Source organism: Opisthorchis viverrini, assembly GCF_000715545.1.
Source record: "Opisthorchis viverrini unplaced genomic scaffold opera_v5_60, whole genome shotgun sequence".
NCBI classification, from domain to species: Eukaryota; Metazoa; Platyhelminthes; class Trematoda; order Opisthorchiida; family Opisthorchiidae; genus Opisthorchis; species Opisthorchis viverrini.
This window is the reverse complement of record NW_008751712.1, coordinates 16,567-33,731: the sequence shown is the minus strand read 5'-3', so window position 1 is coordinate 33,731 and position 17,165 is coordinate 16,567. Positions and strand designations below refer to the sequence as shown.

General features: G+C 45.4%; 1 protein-coding gene across 1 annotated transcript in view; it reads right to left on the bottom strand.

Annotated features, from left to right (window-relative positions):
• Positions 1-17,165, bottom strand: part of T265_03751 (hypothetical protein) — a gene marked incomplete at both ends in the record, with an annotated part of 90,983 nt that overhangs the window by 69,364 nt on the left and 4,454 nt on the right. The window contains 9 exons of the mRNA XM_009168304.1: positions 274-426; positions 920-1,054; positions 1,877-2,060; positions 2,370-2,614; positions 4,876-5,019; positions 5,136-5,243; positions 6,191-6,424; positions 10,039-10,091; positions 10,144-10,375. Coding sequence (XP_009166568.1) covers positions 274-426; positions 920-1,054; positions 1,877-2,060; positions 2,370-2,614; positions 4,876-5,019; positions 5,136-5,243; positions 6,191-6,424; positions 10,039-10,091; positions 10,144-10,375 — 1,488 coding nt within the window. The remainder of the gene's footprint in view (positions 1-273; positions 427-919; positions 1,055-1,876; positions 2,061-2,369; positions 2,615-4,875; positions 5,020-5,135; positions 5,244-6,190; positions 6,425-10,038; positions 10,092-10,143; positions 10,376-17,165) is intronic.

Genomic DNA, 17,165 nt, shown 5'->3' with positions numbered 1-17,165 from the left:
AGCTTGGTTTTCACGGATCTGCCTCTCCCTGTGTTCAGTCAACCTTCGAAGGATAAGGCCAGAGAGCACCTTCGATGCCACAGCTAACAGGCTGATGCCACGGTGGTTTTCGCATAGCGTCCGTGTACCCTTTTTGAAGATAGGGATAACTGTCGACATGCCCCATTCTGCAGGCACTTGCTCTCCGTCCCACATAGTACCAATAAGCTTTGTCAAGTGGGTCAAACAATCGTCGTATCTTCAGACAGCAAAAAACGTGCAAAAAAAGCTCACCTGGAATATGGCAGCTTTGGTTTGTAGTGCATTTTGAATTGATTTAATCTGCGATGAGACCACAGACAAAACGGAGACCTCAATGCGATTGAATTCATCGAAACATCCCCATGCTCCAGATCGACACAGACCAGACAGTAACTTGGCGAAAGACTGGAAAAAACAGAGGTCGGTGTGGAGAATAATAGGTAGGGATGCGGCATGAAGACACTGCCTGAGATATGTGCAGTTCAAGTCTCCCTGAGAGGTACTCCAACTTGTGGCTCCACAGAAATAAGGAAATGATCGCCAAAACGACAATAAAAAGTACAAGTACCACAGTTAACTCATAGAAGTAGTTCATGAACTCCGAGGAGTACGTGCACAACCAAATCTGGCTTGGAATGGAACTAAGGCTTGTGAGTTGTTTACCGGTAAACAATTGCCAAAAAATAGAACGTTGTATAAAACTAGTTGTTATAGATTCACTAATGTACCGTGTCCAAAGGGCTTCCACAAGAGGATTTGTACTTTGTTGGTCCGGTCAGAGAGAAGCTAGTGTTCCGTGGACTTAAAACTCATTGGTACGCTAGATCGGTGATGTTTGACCGGCATGACTGCCAGTGTTGTTCCACAACCGAACTGCGTTGTTGAGCGTTCAACTCACCCTGTAATCCATGTTCTCTCCACAGTTGGTTACCACACATAAAAGTCCCAAAGCCTTCGCCAGATCTTTGATGGTTTCCGTTTTCCCAGTCCCAGCTGGTCCGGCAGGTGCCCCACCGAGACACAAAGACAGTGCCTGTTTGGAAATTGGGAGTAAAGTGGCATTTCAGTGTGTGACACAATGACCAAACAAGTGCCAAAAATGATGTGTGTGCAAGAAAGCAATTCACGAGGTTGTATTTAAGTGATGAATAGAATCATGGGTTGTGCAAATGAACCGTTGAGATGCGGTCTTCTTAAAGTGATACTCAGACACATGATTATGATAAAGCGGAAAACGATGTTTCTGGACAACATCTAACCTTATTCTACGGAACGATGTTTTCACGCCTCAAGCACTTGCAGTTGGTCTAGTTTGACTTAAGACCCGGCAGCCACCTATTGTCGGGAAATTTAAATTCCTGAACAGTCCCACAGTTTTAGGAAATTATTGAGGACTATGGATTCCAGCACAGTCGCATTGAAAGGACCCTCCAAGTCCGAGAGGCTAGTTGTAGATATGACGCTCAAACGGCCAGTCAGTGACGACCAAAGATGCTCGAGGGTTCAGACATGTCCCAGAAGCATCAAAAACCAATCGCCCAACACCAATCGGACAGACCGGCTTCAAGGTCAAAAGTTGATTTTAAGTATGGTGATGTTACTTTGCTTGTTCATCCCAGAGTAGCTGTGTTCCGAGTTTGTGTTGTTGTCCCTCATCAAGTTAGTGGAAGCATGACTGTAGTTGGTTACAGTGCGGAGAAAGCACAGTACAAGCAGTTAGTTTGTCGTCGAGTGGAGAGGAAAACCAGATAGATTTTCGACTGTATGTCGACCTACAATGCCCCTTAATTGCAGAAAGCTGACTGTGGTTCAATTTTCCCTAAGAATGCCGACAAATCACTATGAATTTACTTACCTGGGTAACAGTCAAGTAAATTCGGTCAGTTAATGGCGTTATAACCAGTCTCCCATTCAGCCCAAAATATTCGTTGCCATAGCTGAACTCGGCGGAGCACTGTCGAATAACCAAACTGTCCAACTTTCGAACCCAGTAGAAGCGAAGCTGAGATTCCCAACCAAATTCTTCCGGTGACATTATGCTGAGGAGAGGAAAGGCACCTTCAGAAATTCTCCAAAGAAACAGACTACTCGTGAGTAGGTCATGTACCATGCTGTTCACACCATCGCAAATAGGTGAAGAAACTCACCAAAAACGAAGAATGACTGCTATTATTCTTGAATACTTTTCTGGGTTTTCAAATGAGGTAATTTTCATGACTTTCTATTTCGTTTACAACCAATCTAGTGGCTGAAGCAATCTACAAGCCTCAATTTACATCAACACCCATAGTCTAGTTTACACTCGAGAGATGAGACGGCTTTTCGATAAGCTAACAGTAGAGAATTACCTGTCACGAATGAATCGCTCAACTATATCCTTACAGTGCACATCCAGGATAAGTACCGTCTCCAGTTTTTTCATATCGTTCGGTGTCAGTTCCGTCCGAATGCGATATACCATTTCACTAAGCTGTCCCTCCAACTTCTTGTCATACTCCTTCATTGCACTCCGATTTCCTTGTTTGAAACTGCGGAATACGTCCTCGACTTCCCAAGTAAACCAGATTTGTGATGCGGCAATAACAACCATACCCTAAAATTTGAATAAGAAACATTTGATAACAATGGTTTGGTGATTTATTTCTCCATGACATAAGGTTTGAGTGAAAATTCACCAGTCCTACTACGGTCCCACAATTGAAGTGTTACCACTTCATAGTTTACCTCTTGAGTGCATTTGAAGCTCCGGAGATAGCCTGAGTGTCTAAATGTGATGTTTTCGGTTCGCTGTAGTCCGTGACAGCAGATATTACGATATTAATGCATGGTCTCAATAAAACAAAGGAGAAAAACGGCGAAGTTTATGTGACCTGCTTTCTGACACTAGCACCCCATGTACATCCCAGATCTATTCTGAGCCGTATTATCCCACGGTACATGTGCTGCTAGCTGTTTTCTTTAATGAATTAGAGCCCATATCTGGATTTGTTGCGTTCATACGACCTTAGGATAATCGCTCCAAGACAGCCACCTCCACTGAGATTTGCACAAAAATTTAGTAATAATAGAGGGAAAAGGCAGGATTATCAGTTCATTCTTCATTCAGTGTAGGCTACATACTGGACTTTTAGCTCTACATTTTAAAGAGCTGTCGCAGACTCTAATGTGTCGAAAACGCTTTTGTGGATTGAAACCGGTAAGATTCAAGGATAATCAGTTAGGTTACATGTGGACGGTTCCATATTGGCGAGGCTTTTTTCGTCTACCAAGCACTTTATCGACTGGCCACGTGATCAGTATAAAACGTTTGAACTAGAAAGTTGGTCGCTTAGAGCAGGAATTGCTATCTACAATCATCTCTGGTTCAACCAGGTCGTTTGGTCGAACATGTACTTTTAAAATCTAAAATTGAGAGGATATTTAACACATCTTCATTGCCGAAACCACTGATAATTATGTCCTTTGTCGACACAGGAATTCCAATGGCAGGCGGCGATGCAGATGTGTGTGTGTGTTTGCCTTTTGACAAATACACTCATTTGTAGAACATCATAAACGAGAGATTCAGTGCAGTCTGTCTTGAAAACCAAATTGATTTGCAAATGAGTGTATTTCCGAAAACGGTCCAATTTGGGTTCAAGTAGAACATAAGGTTGACGGAAACTCGGGGACTGCGCACACCTGATGAGCCCCAAGGGCGAAACCGGTCATGGGCTGTCGAAGAGTTTTCAGCAACCTTGTGAGTAGTTGTTTGCCTTTGCTTTCATGCAGGAAAGATAAGTCGTGTATTGGTTGAGAATCTGGAGAATTCGCTCCATACAGGCTGTTGCTACCTAGCTTAAAAAATATAGCAGTAAGAAGCTGCTCGGAGGCTGGAATCAACTGTCTAGAGGAGAACCTTTCTAAGACCTTGTTTTGCACGTAAAATATTCGGTTGGATCCAACCAAGTCGATCGATAAATTTCGGACAATCGTTCCGTGCTACTTACAAATGGATGATTTCGTTAAGAAGTATGTTCTATTGAGCCACCTTAGGTCGAGCATTTTATCTAAAGTTCCATACTGTAGCGGACATTCACATGTTCCCTCAACCAGCTTCACCTAATTTGTCCAGTACATGAGTGTGTACTAGATCCCGCGACTGACCTGCTATTACAAGTCAGTTCCTGTTTAGTACGCACGGAACGATTCATGTTTTTGTACACACGTCAAAGTTTCCTGTATAAGGACAGAACACAATCAAACACAAGCACACAAATCACGTGACAAACGCCGTTCCGCCCGCAACTTTAACCGATCACAAGTCAGTTCCTGTCTAGCATGCATCAAAACACACATTCCCACGTTCGCTGCAAACGCGTACAAATATATAATGAACCTGACAACACAACACACTCCACCACGCACCACGCAACGGAGATACGCAAGGCGCTCAACACAACGCAGCATCCCGTGCACGCGGCAAGTCAACAAGACACAACAACGGATCTACCTGACTGGAGTATCTTCAAGAGCTAACCACTCCTGTAGAACAATCCTGCTCCGCATCTGCAGATCCTTCAAACCAACGAAGCCTTATCGATAAGTCATCTTTTATTTCATTGTCGTTGTATTTATAAGGTGCACCTAGCATTTGTATTTTTTCTTAATCACAAACATAAACTTGTTAGTGCATAACACCTTCTGAATCCTAAGCAGTCTAATTATAAGTAGCGCACTAACAATACCACCACCTGGACGAAGATATTTGCCGAAGCTAAGAAAAGTCAGTATTAAAAAGCCGGAAAACTCTGACAGTTCCTTCACTCCGATTAGGTCTCTCGAACTCATAACAAACAAATCAACTCCTCTTACCTGAAAGTCGAACATCCAATCAACGCGTGACTTCTGGTAGCAATAGTAGAACACTGCTCGTTTAGTAATCCAATGATTGGTACGTCTCATCTCAGCTTCCATTGCAGTGAGCCATTCCTCTACCTTTCCGAATACAAGGACTGGCTTGAAAATAGAACGGAATGTCATCGCATAGGCGGAGAAAGAACACTGCAATCTACTTACTTCTACATTTGTCGTTACACTTCACGTATTAGTTCACTGAGCAACCGGAAACCTACCTTCAAGAACTCCATTGTCTCTCCTTCAAATGAGATTAGAGCAGAGACAAACATGTCCGAAGAGTGCGACGAATAGGAGAACTTCAGTTTTCCAATATTATCGAACATCTGAGTAAGGGTACAAGTTAAAAATTGAAACACATTATTAGAAGTTTGTACAGGAACCATACGATAAATTAACGCAGTTTCCGGGGTTTTTCGTGTGATTTAATCAGAGCAACATAAAATTCTGTTTACCCTCTCATGACAAAATCTTCCATAGCTTGTGGAAATGTATATCCAAGACCTAAGTACTTCATCCAAACCTAACTGCTTCCGGCACAATACGGTGAATCCGGAAGCAGCTAGCTATGTATCAGTCCTGGGCAGCTTACTCTAACGGAACAGGAGCTCATGCACCACATGGCAGTTGTCATCCAAACAGTCACACAGTGAAACCCGTGAAATATCCCACACAAACAAGACCTCGTGGCTAGTAAGTGGTTAAAATAGATGATAATTGCGGTCTGAACCTTCTGAACAAGATTCTGCTCGCCATTGACCAGAACCAAATTTTCGGAGAAAAACGTTGATCTCGTCAGAGCAGTCTGATTCCCGGGAAGCTCTTTCGGAGAAAAACGTTGATCTCGTCAGAGCAATCTGATTCCCGGGAAGCTCCTTATGAAATTTCATCCAGAAAGATATCCCCGCAAATAAATCAGGTGTCTCTGGTGCATCACTCATCATCATCACCATCATCGACAGCATGACGTCAATGTTCAACGTCGACGCTTCACTGCCGTACAACCATGATTTATTTGAAAGCCTTATTGTAAAGAAAAGAGTAAGGGTGAACGGGGGAGGGACTTAGTGCTAGCTTACCACAATCATTCCGAGGTGCCTATACCTCCAGATATTCATTCAGGCGATCTGGATAGAAACTGACAACAAGAACGCCACTGACATCGGTTGGCAGCTATTAGGCGCACAAATGTTATGCTTTTTCGAAAACGAGCATGCAAATTGAGACTCGAACACATTCATCCGTTCACAGCAGGACCACCTCACCAACAAACCTTGATTATGTGCTCTTGTATAGCCTCAGCCTCCTTTCCTCCCAATATATTCAATACCTCGTCGTCTGAGATGAAGTAGAAACGAGGGAATGCGTTTCGTTTCGCGTCCAGATAGTCATTCAACGCTTTTTGGCACAGTTCCAGTTCATTCGCCATCATGCGCAACGAATCCAGACGGCGATCGGCCAAACAACTTTTCATCACGTACTGGGTCTCTTGTGTCTGTTTCATAATCTGCAAATGAACAAAATGATCGCAGGTTACTCATGCGTCTATCAACCTTAGTTAAGTTGCGGCAATCGATGGAGTAATGACTAACCTATGTTTTAAAACCCTGATCAAACACGGGTGGCCAAGTGGATAAGAACAAGGCTTATCGTTTGGACAACCCGAGGTTAAACCTCTCTTGAATGCCTCCTAACTGGATTCCAGCCCCTTTCTCGACCAACAATACACCTGTTTCACAGAGAAAGGTGTCCTTCTCCCAAACCCATTTCTTCGGTCCCACTAGAATTGTATGCAAACGACATTAGATAATACACAACATCCATAATCAGTACGAAAAGGCCACGTGTTTACAAGTGGGCGAAACCACGGGTGAAGTTAAACAACACGTCCGATGACAAGGTCAAAGAACGGTTTATGTTCAGGTCAAAAACAAGAAGAGTGGTATAGGCGCAAACCGAAACAACAAAAAAGGGGGAATCGTGCTGTACAGTATAAAAATAGAAGAAAGGAATCAACACCGCCCCCCAAAGCCAGCATGGCTTTCTCTGACCTACCAGCTTAATCCACCGCGTGCAAGAGATAAACGAGAATGCTACAACTGCTCTAGCCACAAAAGCTTCCCTCAATCTGCCGCATGCGCCTAGGTTGGGTGAGCAACTAGCTGTCTTCTACTCCTTCCAGCAGGCAGATGCGACGTATATCCCGCCTAAGCATACCCAAGGTGGTCTTTACTAATACTTTCCAAATATGGCCATCAGTTCCGAGCTTTGCCTCCACTAGGACACCTTTCTCCTAATGTCCGCGACTTGGATTTTCGCCGCTGAACAATACAAAGTCTCTAACTCAAAAGTCTCGACGGTTACGTATCCACTTGTGTCGTAACTGTACTAGTGGAATGTACTCCTTCAACCATCGGCGCCAGAAGGTATTCGCCAACACTTGCCCCTGTCTCCAACATCGGGTATATCTGTCGCGTATACTGACCATATCACCTGACAATTCAGTCTGTCCCCGCAACAATAACAAGTGACTTGGGGTCAGCATGTCCAAGTCTGGATCATCGTAGACAGGTACAAGTGGACGGTTATTTAAAATACGCTCCACATCAGTTCGGAAGGTAGATAAAGATTCGTCGGCCAACACCTGTTCACGGGAGACCGCACTCAGTACTCGGCGAATGGATCGTATCTGACGCTCCCATACTCGTCCGCATGACTGCTATAGGGTGGGTTGAAGTGCCACTCAATCCCGTGGGCTATCATACTCTCATTAACGGGCTCGCAGTCTAGCGATTTCAGAAATTGCCGAAGTTCTAGTTCGGCTCCAACGAAGTTACTTCCTCTGTCACTGAGCATTTCCTTCGGTGAACCAAGACTGTTAATAAAGCGGGAAAGTGCCATAAGAAAAGAGTCAATCGATAAGGAATGAGCCACCTCGATGTGCAGTGCACGCGTCCTCAAACATGAGAAGATACACCCGTATCGCTTCCTCGACTGTTGTCCGTCACGTACAAAAAAGGGACCGAAATAATCCATACCAGCGACGGCAAAGGCGTAACCGGGCTCGACTTTGCAGGGTGGTAACGGTGCCATCAGCTGTTCCGCTGGCTTCATCGACCTTGCCTTACATGACAAATACCTACGCACAATCCTTTTAACTGCGGCTGCCACCTTGACAACCCAAAATTTCTTACGCATGGCGGCTAGAACGTGGGACGTGCCCATATGTCCTTCCAACTCATGGTAGTGTCTAATCGAGCAATGTGTCACAGGATGTCGGCTCGGAAGTATGGTGGGATGATTGCGGAATTGGGACAAACCACTATTCTACAGCCTTCTTCCGACACATATCAGTCCTTCAAAGAGTATTGGAGAGACTTTACGCAACCAGTTGAACGAGTCCACATTCAGGGTCTCATCGGGACGTGACTTTCCGGCGAGAGAATTACATAAATGCTCAAAGGCGTGCCGTTGCACGTATTGGAATAGTGAATATTCTGCTGCCCTCAGTTCATCAAGCCGCAGACAGCTAAGTGAGAGCACACACTTCTCTTCTTTATTTGACTTTATGCGAGGATAAAAGTTGAATCACCTCATCCATTCTATGGCTTGTTTCAGCCTAGTCCACGAAGAATAGTAAGAGAGAAGTTTGTCAAATGCTAATTCTCCTAGGACGGTAGTGTTCACAACGTTGGACTCTAACTTCAAGGCCCGGTATGTCTTCATCAGAGCAGTTGACATTCATTTCTGGCCACTTGTGCTCTGGGCTTTGTAGGAAGGCGATACCATGCAACCAAATGTCTAGAACATCCATGCGGCCACCATAGACTCCTCTTGACGCGTGATCTGCTGAACTGTCTTTCGGTTATTGATGTGATGAAGTACGGTCATAGAGTCGGTCCACAAGTATATGCTGTTTATTTTCAAACTCGGTTCCCTCAGGACGAGGCTCTTTAACCTTACGAACAAGACAACAGCTTGTAACTCCAGTGGCGGTATTGCAACAGGCCTCATAGGGGCAACACGGGATTTGCCAACCAGAAAATTACAGCATACCAGCCCGGAACTGCGTACACAACGTAAATAAACAACGGATATGTGTCCAACTTCTAAGGCGTCGGAGGAGATATGTGTGGTGTACATCAAATCCAGTAGACAGGAGGCATCGAGGGATTTTTAACGTCTCGACTCTTTGCATGTCTCGTTGCCAACAGTCACACAAAGTTCCCGTGGCCATATCAATTCGTTCGTTCCAACCAACTTTCTTCTCGCACAGTCGCTGTAATATTCGTTTGGTCCTGCAGGAGGAGCTGTTCCAAAAATTGCCCATCATAAGTCCGTGAGATATGAGTAAGGATGCTTCGGAGAGCCCAGACGTTGTTCGATAACCCAGTGGGCCTCTGGGACATTGGTTCCTATCAAAATCGAGACGTTATTTCCAGGAGTTCGTGCAGGTTGAACCTCCGCCAGGTCCGTCCATTTGCTCAGCAGCGAATCATCCGGGACGTAAGCCTTGGCGATGGGAAGTGCTCCGATAGTGTTGGCACAGTCGACGTTCACAACCCACCTGTCGTGCAAAGACTGCATGGCAAAGCTGACGATCATGGTATCCTTGAAATCGGGGCGATTTACCAATGATACTTCTAATCGCGTCACTTCCTCTTCTGTCCAAAGTTGTTTCGCCACATCTGCCGTTATGAGGGTAGCATTAAATCCATTGTCCAACAGGGCATGAGTTAGCAAAGTCCCCTTTGGGCCAATCAGCCGAACTGCTACCAAACCCAAGGTAGCCCCGGGGCCCCACAACAAGCGTTGAGTTGATGTTGGCAGCTTTCGTTTCCTTATCAACCATCCGCTGTGTGTCGTGAAGCAGACGGTGATGCCCTGGTTGCCGTCGCAACGGGTAGGGACCCGACACTCAAATGCTCTAAGGTTAGGCTCTAGGCAATCGAGGCATAATTTGAGGCCTCTCAGTCTACTCAGCTTCTTGAGTTGGGGTAGGGTGCCAAGCACTTCACAGTCTGAAAGGCTATGAGTCTGGGAACAGTGAGGTCAAGTCATACTGGATCTCATAGCTACGACGTTGATGCGGGCCTTTTCAGGTGGGCGTTCTAAGCCTACTTTGTCTTGTTGTGCTGGCGATAGCACCATAGTAATTTGAAGCAATGGATATACTTCTGTTGAGAAAGGATACTAAATGATCAAATTCCAGCTCTGATCCCGAACGCAGTATGTCGTCTGCCGCCTCAGCCCACTTTTGTTGCAAACGCCGAGGTAGACGTTTGAGATTGGCTGAGCAGTTCAAGTTCGCCATGTAATGCATCTGCCTCAGTGTGAGATCAAAGTTCACCATTTTCCTTATCAGCCTTCGTAAGGCATCGACCTCTCCGGGAGCAATGGGCCCTCTAATCAGTAGCTCGTTCATGAACGACTGTGCAATGTCGTGTGGCCTTCCGAACTGAGTCTTTAGGCTCTTTGATAGCCTACCTTTCCAGGGAGCAACACGCAGTGTTCAGTGGCCTACTTGGCTTCCCCTAACCAATAATGAAGTAGGTACATCAATTTACTGCTGTCATCAAGCAGCCGATCAGCTACCCTCATTTCGAACGCTTCCATACACATCCAGAATTCCGTCGGATCCCAGCTGAACAAAACTATTCCTATTCTCCGCAGGTTGACCCCAGGCGCTGTGATAAGGTGGAAAACAAGTGCGCCGCGGTTCGAGTCCCGGCCGTCATCTTTCCTATGCTGATCAGTAGATGGATGCATGCGATTGATTTCCCTTAACTAAACTAAGCTTTTCAAAAAATTTCCCGACCTTCTGTTCCGTGGACGGAAACCCAAGTTCACAGTTACCACACATCAAGATTTCCTCATCAGAGGAGTCAAAAGAAAACAAGATCGCATCCGGTACGCTAAGTTCCGCTTTCTTATCTCCAGCTCCTTCATCTCTAATGCAAGCACGTCTGGTATCTCCTTCTCTAACCTATTTCTCTGCCTATCTGTATGCTTGCTGGACCTCATACTAGCAACTACGAATATCACTATTACCACAGACTTTCGCTCTTTCATTACTGTCCGGATACGCTATTCCTCGTAAAAATTTACACTACTATAAACGGTTTCAGTAGTACACGTTCATCGATGATAAGTGCTAGCCCCCACTCTCATTGGTTGACGGACTCCATTAAATAGTCCGCGCACCGAGGCGACGCACACTCGTCATGGCTTCATTCGCGCCGTTCGATGCGCCAACATCTGGAGCGCGAGCACCAAGCGCCTTATTGAACATGGTGTTGAACGATGTGCGAATACTTTATCAACGGATGGACCCCGGACATTTCGCAGTCTATGCCATGTGGCATCGTAGCTTCGTGCAGCAGGCTGGCCCCCGAGAGTCACCCCCATTCACCTTCCCACCACCCATCAACCTGTACACGGATACGAGCATTGCTGACTACGACCAACTGCCTCCATCCATATTGTTGAACTTGGATTCTCCTGCCCTTCTTCCGACGGAATTTCCGGAGGGACTTGTCACAGTGGGCCCAGAAGACTCTGTTGTTCCCGACGAAACGGCCGTTGTTGGCATTCCAAGCTCGGGTGAGGAGTGGACTGTTCCAACTGTACAAACTGGCCCCCGACGAGCAGTCGGTGTGTATGACGCGAGGCAAGATCCTCGGACGGAAGTCGCTGAAGGAACACCCACCGTACCCAGTTTACAAGACTTCGTAGCAGATGATCACATCTGTGCTGAGTGCGGCCTTGAAGATCCTGAAGAAGACGAAGAAGGAACCGTAAACTGGGTTCAATGTCCGTATTGCACACGGTGGTACCATCGTAGTTGCCTTATCCAACCCCCTATTGTGACGATATTTTGGTGCTTTTTTTGTGAACAAACATTTAAATAGATTCGGTTATTCCCTCTTCACCAACAATTCGTAATTTATAATCAAGGCGCTTGCGTTGGAAGTGCAGCCCGCTTTAACCGATGTTCACAGAGAGCCTCTAGAAATATTGCGCGGTTAGATAATTTCATAGTGAAGATTGTCCCAGGGAATACGTAAATGGCGATGTTCAGAGCATTCTGCGTTGAATTGTGTAGGGTTACATGAAAAGTGTACACTACGTTTAGTTAGAGCGAAGCAAATGAATGTGAGGAACCGGGCGTAAACATCACTCTGCTAAGAGGTGCGTGATTCAAATGAGGATGGAAATAGGAAAAAGTGGGACGAGGCGCATTTTGTCGGATTGTTCTGCTTTTACCTTTGTCAAATACGGAATGTAGCTGTGAGAGACAAGAAGACACGTAAACCGCTGCACAAGGACGAACGTTGGTTTCATTGTTTACTAAGTCCTACCGAGCTATTCACGAACTTCTCAGGGGCCACGAAATGCAAGAACGCTGCCACTAATTGAATTGAATCCATCATACTGGGAAGGAACCGACAGGCAATTAAGTGTGCTTTGTTTGCGTATGCAAGATAACAACAGGCTTGGTAATGTGGTGGATTTTGGTGAACCAAGCGAAGAAGTAACACGCCACTGCATTCCATGGTTGGCGTTTATTGTTGCATTATGTGCATGGAGTGCGGTGGCACAGTGAGGTTACATGAAATTTGCAACTACCACCACTGGAAGCATTCACTAAATCATGCGAAAACAAAATGACGAGAAATCCAGTAATCTAAGGATGCTCGACATAATCTTCTGTTACTCAGATATTGGCCATGCTATAACGTATACATAGTTTACGCATTAGTTTTTCTCCTTTAGTGGAAAGGTGTGAGAATTAAGTAACCGCACGTAGATCAGTAAAACCGGAGCGTGTGGATATTTATAGTCCAGTGGTGGTCTTGATCGCAATCTTTTAGACCTTCTTGGAATGGAAACTTCTGACTGTTCACAGGTTGTGTGTTCTTCAGATACGTTTTGTTCGGATACCATAGGATCATCTACAAAGGACTCATTAATATTTGGAATAGCAGGAGTGCCGTTAATAGACTGATCTCTGGTACTGAACTCGACCTGAGCAATGCGTAAGTAAGCAGATTTCGACATCCAAGACCTTTTAACCATTCCTCGAGGAATTTGGCGGAGAAGTGTATGCCGTTGTCATTGTGGCGTTTTGTACCTTTATTTTTACTTTCAATATAACACTACGTATTTCATCAATTGCATAGTCGTTTTTTGTTTAAATACGAAAAACCAGAAAAACGCGCACTTGTACAATTTCTCATAATACAAGCGTGGTCACTTGCTTCGACTCTCTCTTCTGATTTCGGTCGCGCTTGCAGCGGTCATTCGCGAGTCTCATGTACTAACTCTGGTACCAAAACATTTCAGACCATCTTCGGAATCTATTATATGTGGAAAATGTTCAGAGGAAGACCACTGGACCAACATACGTGGATTATTGTTTATTCGCTGACCTGGGCCAACGACGAACTATTTTAAAGAGAACAATTGTTAGTGAGTCTGTTCCACCTGACCTCTTTATTTTTGGTTTACCCAACCTAGCGTTATTATTTTTATTTCTTTGCCACACACTCCTGGTAAACTAATTTATTGGGTAGCCAGGCCACTACATCAGTGACCAAAACAGTTGGCAACGTTCATGCATTTTCCTCAATGCTTGCTGTGAGAATTCTGCACTTGGAGACGTAGTTAGAAAAACTTCAGGCGAACGTCCAGTGGTATTTGAAGATAGGCATTTTTTAGATCAATTTTCGAAAACACACTTGAACTTGATAAACGATGTACTGATGCAGCTGATGTACTAACAGGTACGCTGCGTATTTCCTTACTTATGATCTTGAAGACTTATTTCTCCCAAATTAATGCTGTGGTGTCAGTTTCCTTCGAGATTTTCTGACTAAGCGGTCTCTAAGGCTTTTTTTACAGTCAAATAAACGTTTTTGCCTTCAGCTGGGTTCCAGCTGAGTAGCAAGCCCAACCCATCGCCCGAAATTACGCAATTACCATAGTTACCTGACATGTCGAAACATCCGGTTTGGTTGACCCCAATTAGCTGACATTTCGAAATATCCAATTTGGTTGACCCCAATTAGTTGACATTTTGAAACATCCGATGTGGTGATAATGGCCGAATACCGTCAGGTCAAGTTGTCAGTGTAGGCTAGCCGGTGAGCGGGAGGTGGAGGTGACCTCAGCTAAACTGGGTGCCCGCCACGGTTTGCCACCTGAGGATAGAGTTATCATTCCACTGACTCAGCGAGCGGTTGTTCCTGCATATTTACACTCTGGTCATCTAGATGTTGACAAATGGAAATTCCCTGCACGCTTGTCAGCTGTATGGATGGGTTTCTCAATTTGCATCCGAATTCCTGGCACACATAATGACCAACATCCAGATCAGAATTTTCCATTTTCATGGAAATGCAATGCAGAACTGTATGGATAGCTGCTGGGACTGTCATCTTGCAGTACGACGCCCATTGGAAACAAGAATCGACTTACCGCAAGTAACACACATACACACCCTAGTTTTTCCTCCCGTACAGACCAGGAGTTTGCACTCCATGCACATAATGCAATAATAAACGCCAACCATGGAATGCAGTGGCGTGTTACTTCTTCGCTTGGTTCACCAAAATCCACCACATTACCAAGCCTGTTGTTATCTTGCATACGCAAACAAAGCACACTTAATTGCCTGTCGGTTCCTTCCCAGTATGATGGATTCAATTCAATTAGTGGCAGCGTTCTTGCATTTCGTGGCCCCTGAGAAGTTCGTGAATAGCTCGGTAGGACTTAGTAAACAATGAAACCAACGTTCGTCCTTGTGCAGCGGTTTACGTGTCTTCTTGTCTCTCACAGCTACATTCCGTATTTGACAAAGGTAAAAGCAGAACAATCCGACAAAATGCGCCTCGTCCCACTTTTTCCTATTTCCATCCTCATTTGAATCACGCACCTCTTAGCAGAGGGATGTTTACGCCCGGTTCCTCACATTCATTTGCTTCGCTCTAACTAAACGTAGTGTACACTTTTCATGTAACCCTACACAATTCAACGCAGAATGCTCTGAACATCGCCATTTACGTATTCCCTGGGACAATCTTCACTATGAAATTATCTAACCGCGCAATATTTCTAGAGGCTCTCTGTGAACATCGGTTAAAGCGGGCTGCACTTCCAACGCAAGCGCCTTGATTATAAATTACGAATTGTTGGTGAAGAGGGAATAACCGAATCTATTTAAATGTTTGTTCACAAAAAAAGCACCAAAATATCGTCACAATAGGGGGTTGGATAAGGCAACTACGATGGTACCACCGTGTGCAATACGGACATTGAACCCAGTTTACGGTTCCTTCTTCGTCTTCTTCAGGATCTTCAAGGCCGCACTCAGCACAGATGTGATCATCTGCTACGAAGTCTTGTAAACTGGGTACGGTGGGTGTTCCTTCAGCGACTTCCGTCCGAGGATCTTGCCTCGCGTCATACACACCGACTGCTCGTCGGGGGCCAGTTTGTACAGTTGGAACAGTCCACTCCTCACCCGAGCTTGGAATGCCAACAACGGCCGTTTCGTCGGGAACAACAGAGTCTTCTGGGCCCACTGTGACAAGTCCCTCCGGAAATTCCGTCGGAAGAAGGGCAGGAGAATCCAAGTTCAACAATATGGATGGAGGCAGTTGGTCGTAGTCAGCAATGCTCGTATCCGTGTACAGGTTGATGGGTGGTGGGAAGGTGAATGGGGGTGACTCTCGGGGGCCAGCCTGCTGCACGAAGCTACGATGCCACATGGCATAGACTGCGAAATGTCCGGGGTCCATCCGTTGATAAAGTATTCGCACATCGTTCAACACCATGTTCAATAAGGCGCTTGGTGCTCGCGCTCCAGATGTTGGCGCATCGAACGGCGCGAATGAAGCCATGACGAGTGTGCGTCGCCTCGGTGCGCGGACTATTTAATGGAGTCCGTCAACCAATGAGAGTGGGGGCTAGCACTTATCATCGATGAACGTGTACTACTGAAACCGTTTATAGTAGTGTAAATTTTTACGAGGAATAGCATATCCGGACGGCAAATAAAGAATCAAAAGGCTGGGGAAATAATGGTATTCACGACGAACATTGTTGTCAGAAATAACGTTCATAACGTTAGCAAGTTCCGTGTTCGATAACTTTTCGAATGACTAGGCGCTTCTTGTTTCTAAGTCTCCCGATTCCAATTCGACCGAACGTCTGTGATCCACGGAGTACTTGAGACTTGATTTCCTGATTGGGGTACTATAGTTTGATTCCTGCAGTCTGTTAGACTACGTTGGGTTGCGCGCAAAACCCCAAAAGCCAACTCTTCCAAACGGAGGTTTATCTGCAAATGCGGTACTATAAGTACAATAAAAAAAATTATGAAACTTTATAAACCTCGAATCGTGGGACTACGCCGGCCTCAATACACCGGTTTCGCGACTGCTAATTCCTAACGTATCCCATATTCCACTCCGACTGAGAGCCACGTGTTTACAAGCTAGCGAAACCAAGTGTGAAGTTAAACAACACGTCCGATGACAAGGTAAAAGAACGGTTCATGTTCAGGTCAGAAACAAGAAGGGTGGTGTAGGCGCAAGCCAATATAACAAAAAAGGGAGAATCGCTTTGTAGAGCATAAAAATAGGGGAAATGAACCAACAATTGCTCGCTTCGGCGTTACCGCGGTTATATAAAATACTTACCTTAACACGCAACCATTTTGTTGGAATTTATTTTCGCCAGTCTACAGAACACATAATGATATGTCCTTGTTTGAAATGTTCCATATTTGGGGGGAGAGAGAGAGATAACGAAACTGCTGGGTACCACCGGTGCCGTCCACCTTACAGGTGATCCTTGCTGTGTTTTGCTGGGGACGTTGTAAGGTATGACCACTAGCGGATATCGATGGCAATCTTGTTATCGTTCTTCACCCAGATTGAGTGAGTGACCGGTGGTGTATGCATTTCGATGTTTGACTCATGATAAACTGGCGTTGAGTCCGCTCTTCCATTCTCACTTCAACGTTCTCCTCTTTACAGGGCTTCCTGTGCCGACAGTGGTGAAAACTAGTGGTAATGCCGTAGTATTTGCTTGTGTAGTCAAGTTCTGATACGGCCGAGAAGCCCATCCCACGCAAGACTGGCCAGAAATTCGGGACGCTTGCCGGTCCGGCATCAAGCCGAGATCTGATTGGTCGAAAGTCTGGACCCAACAGCTAATTATGACCCAGTATTGGCCGAATG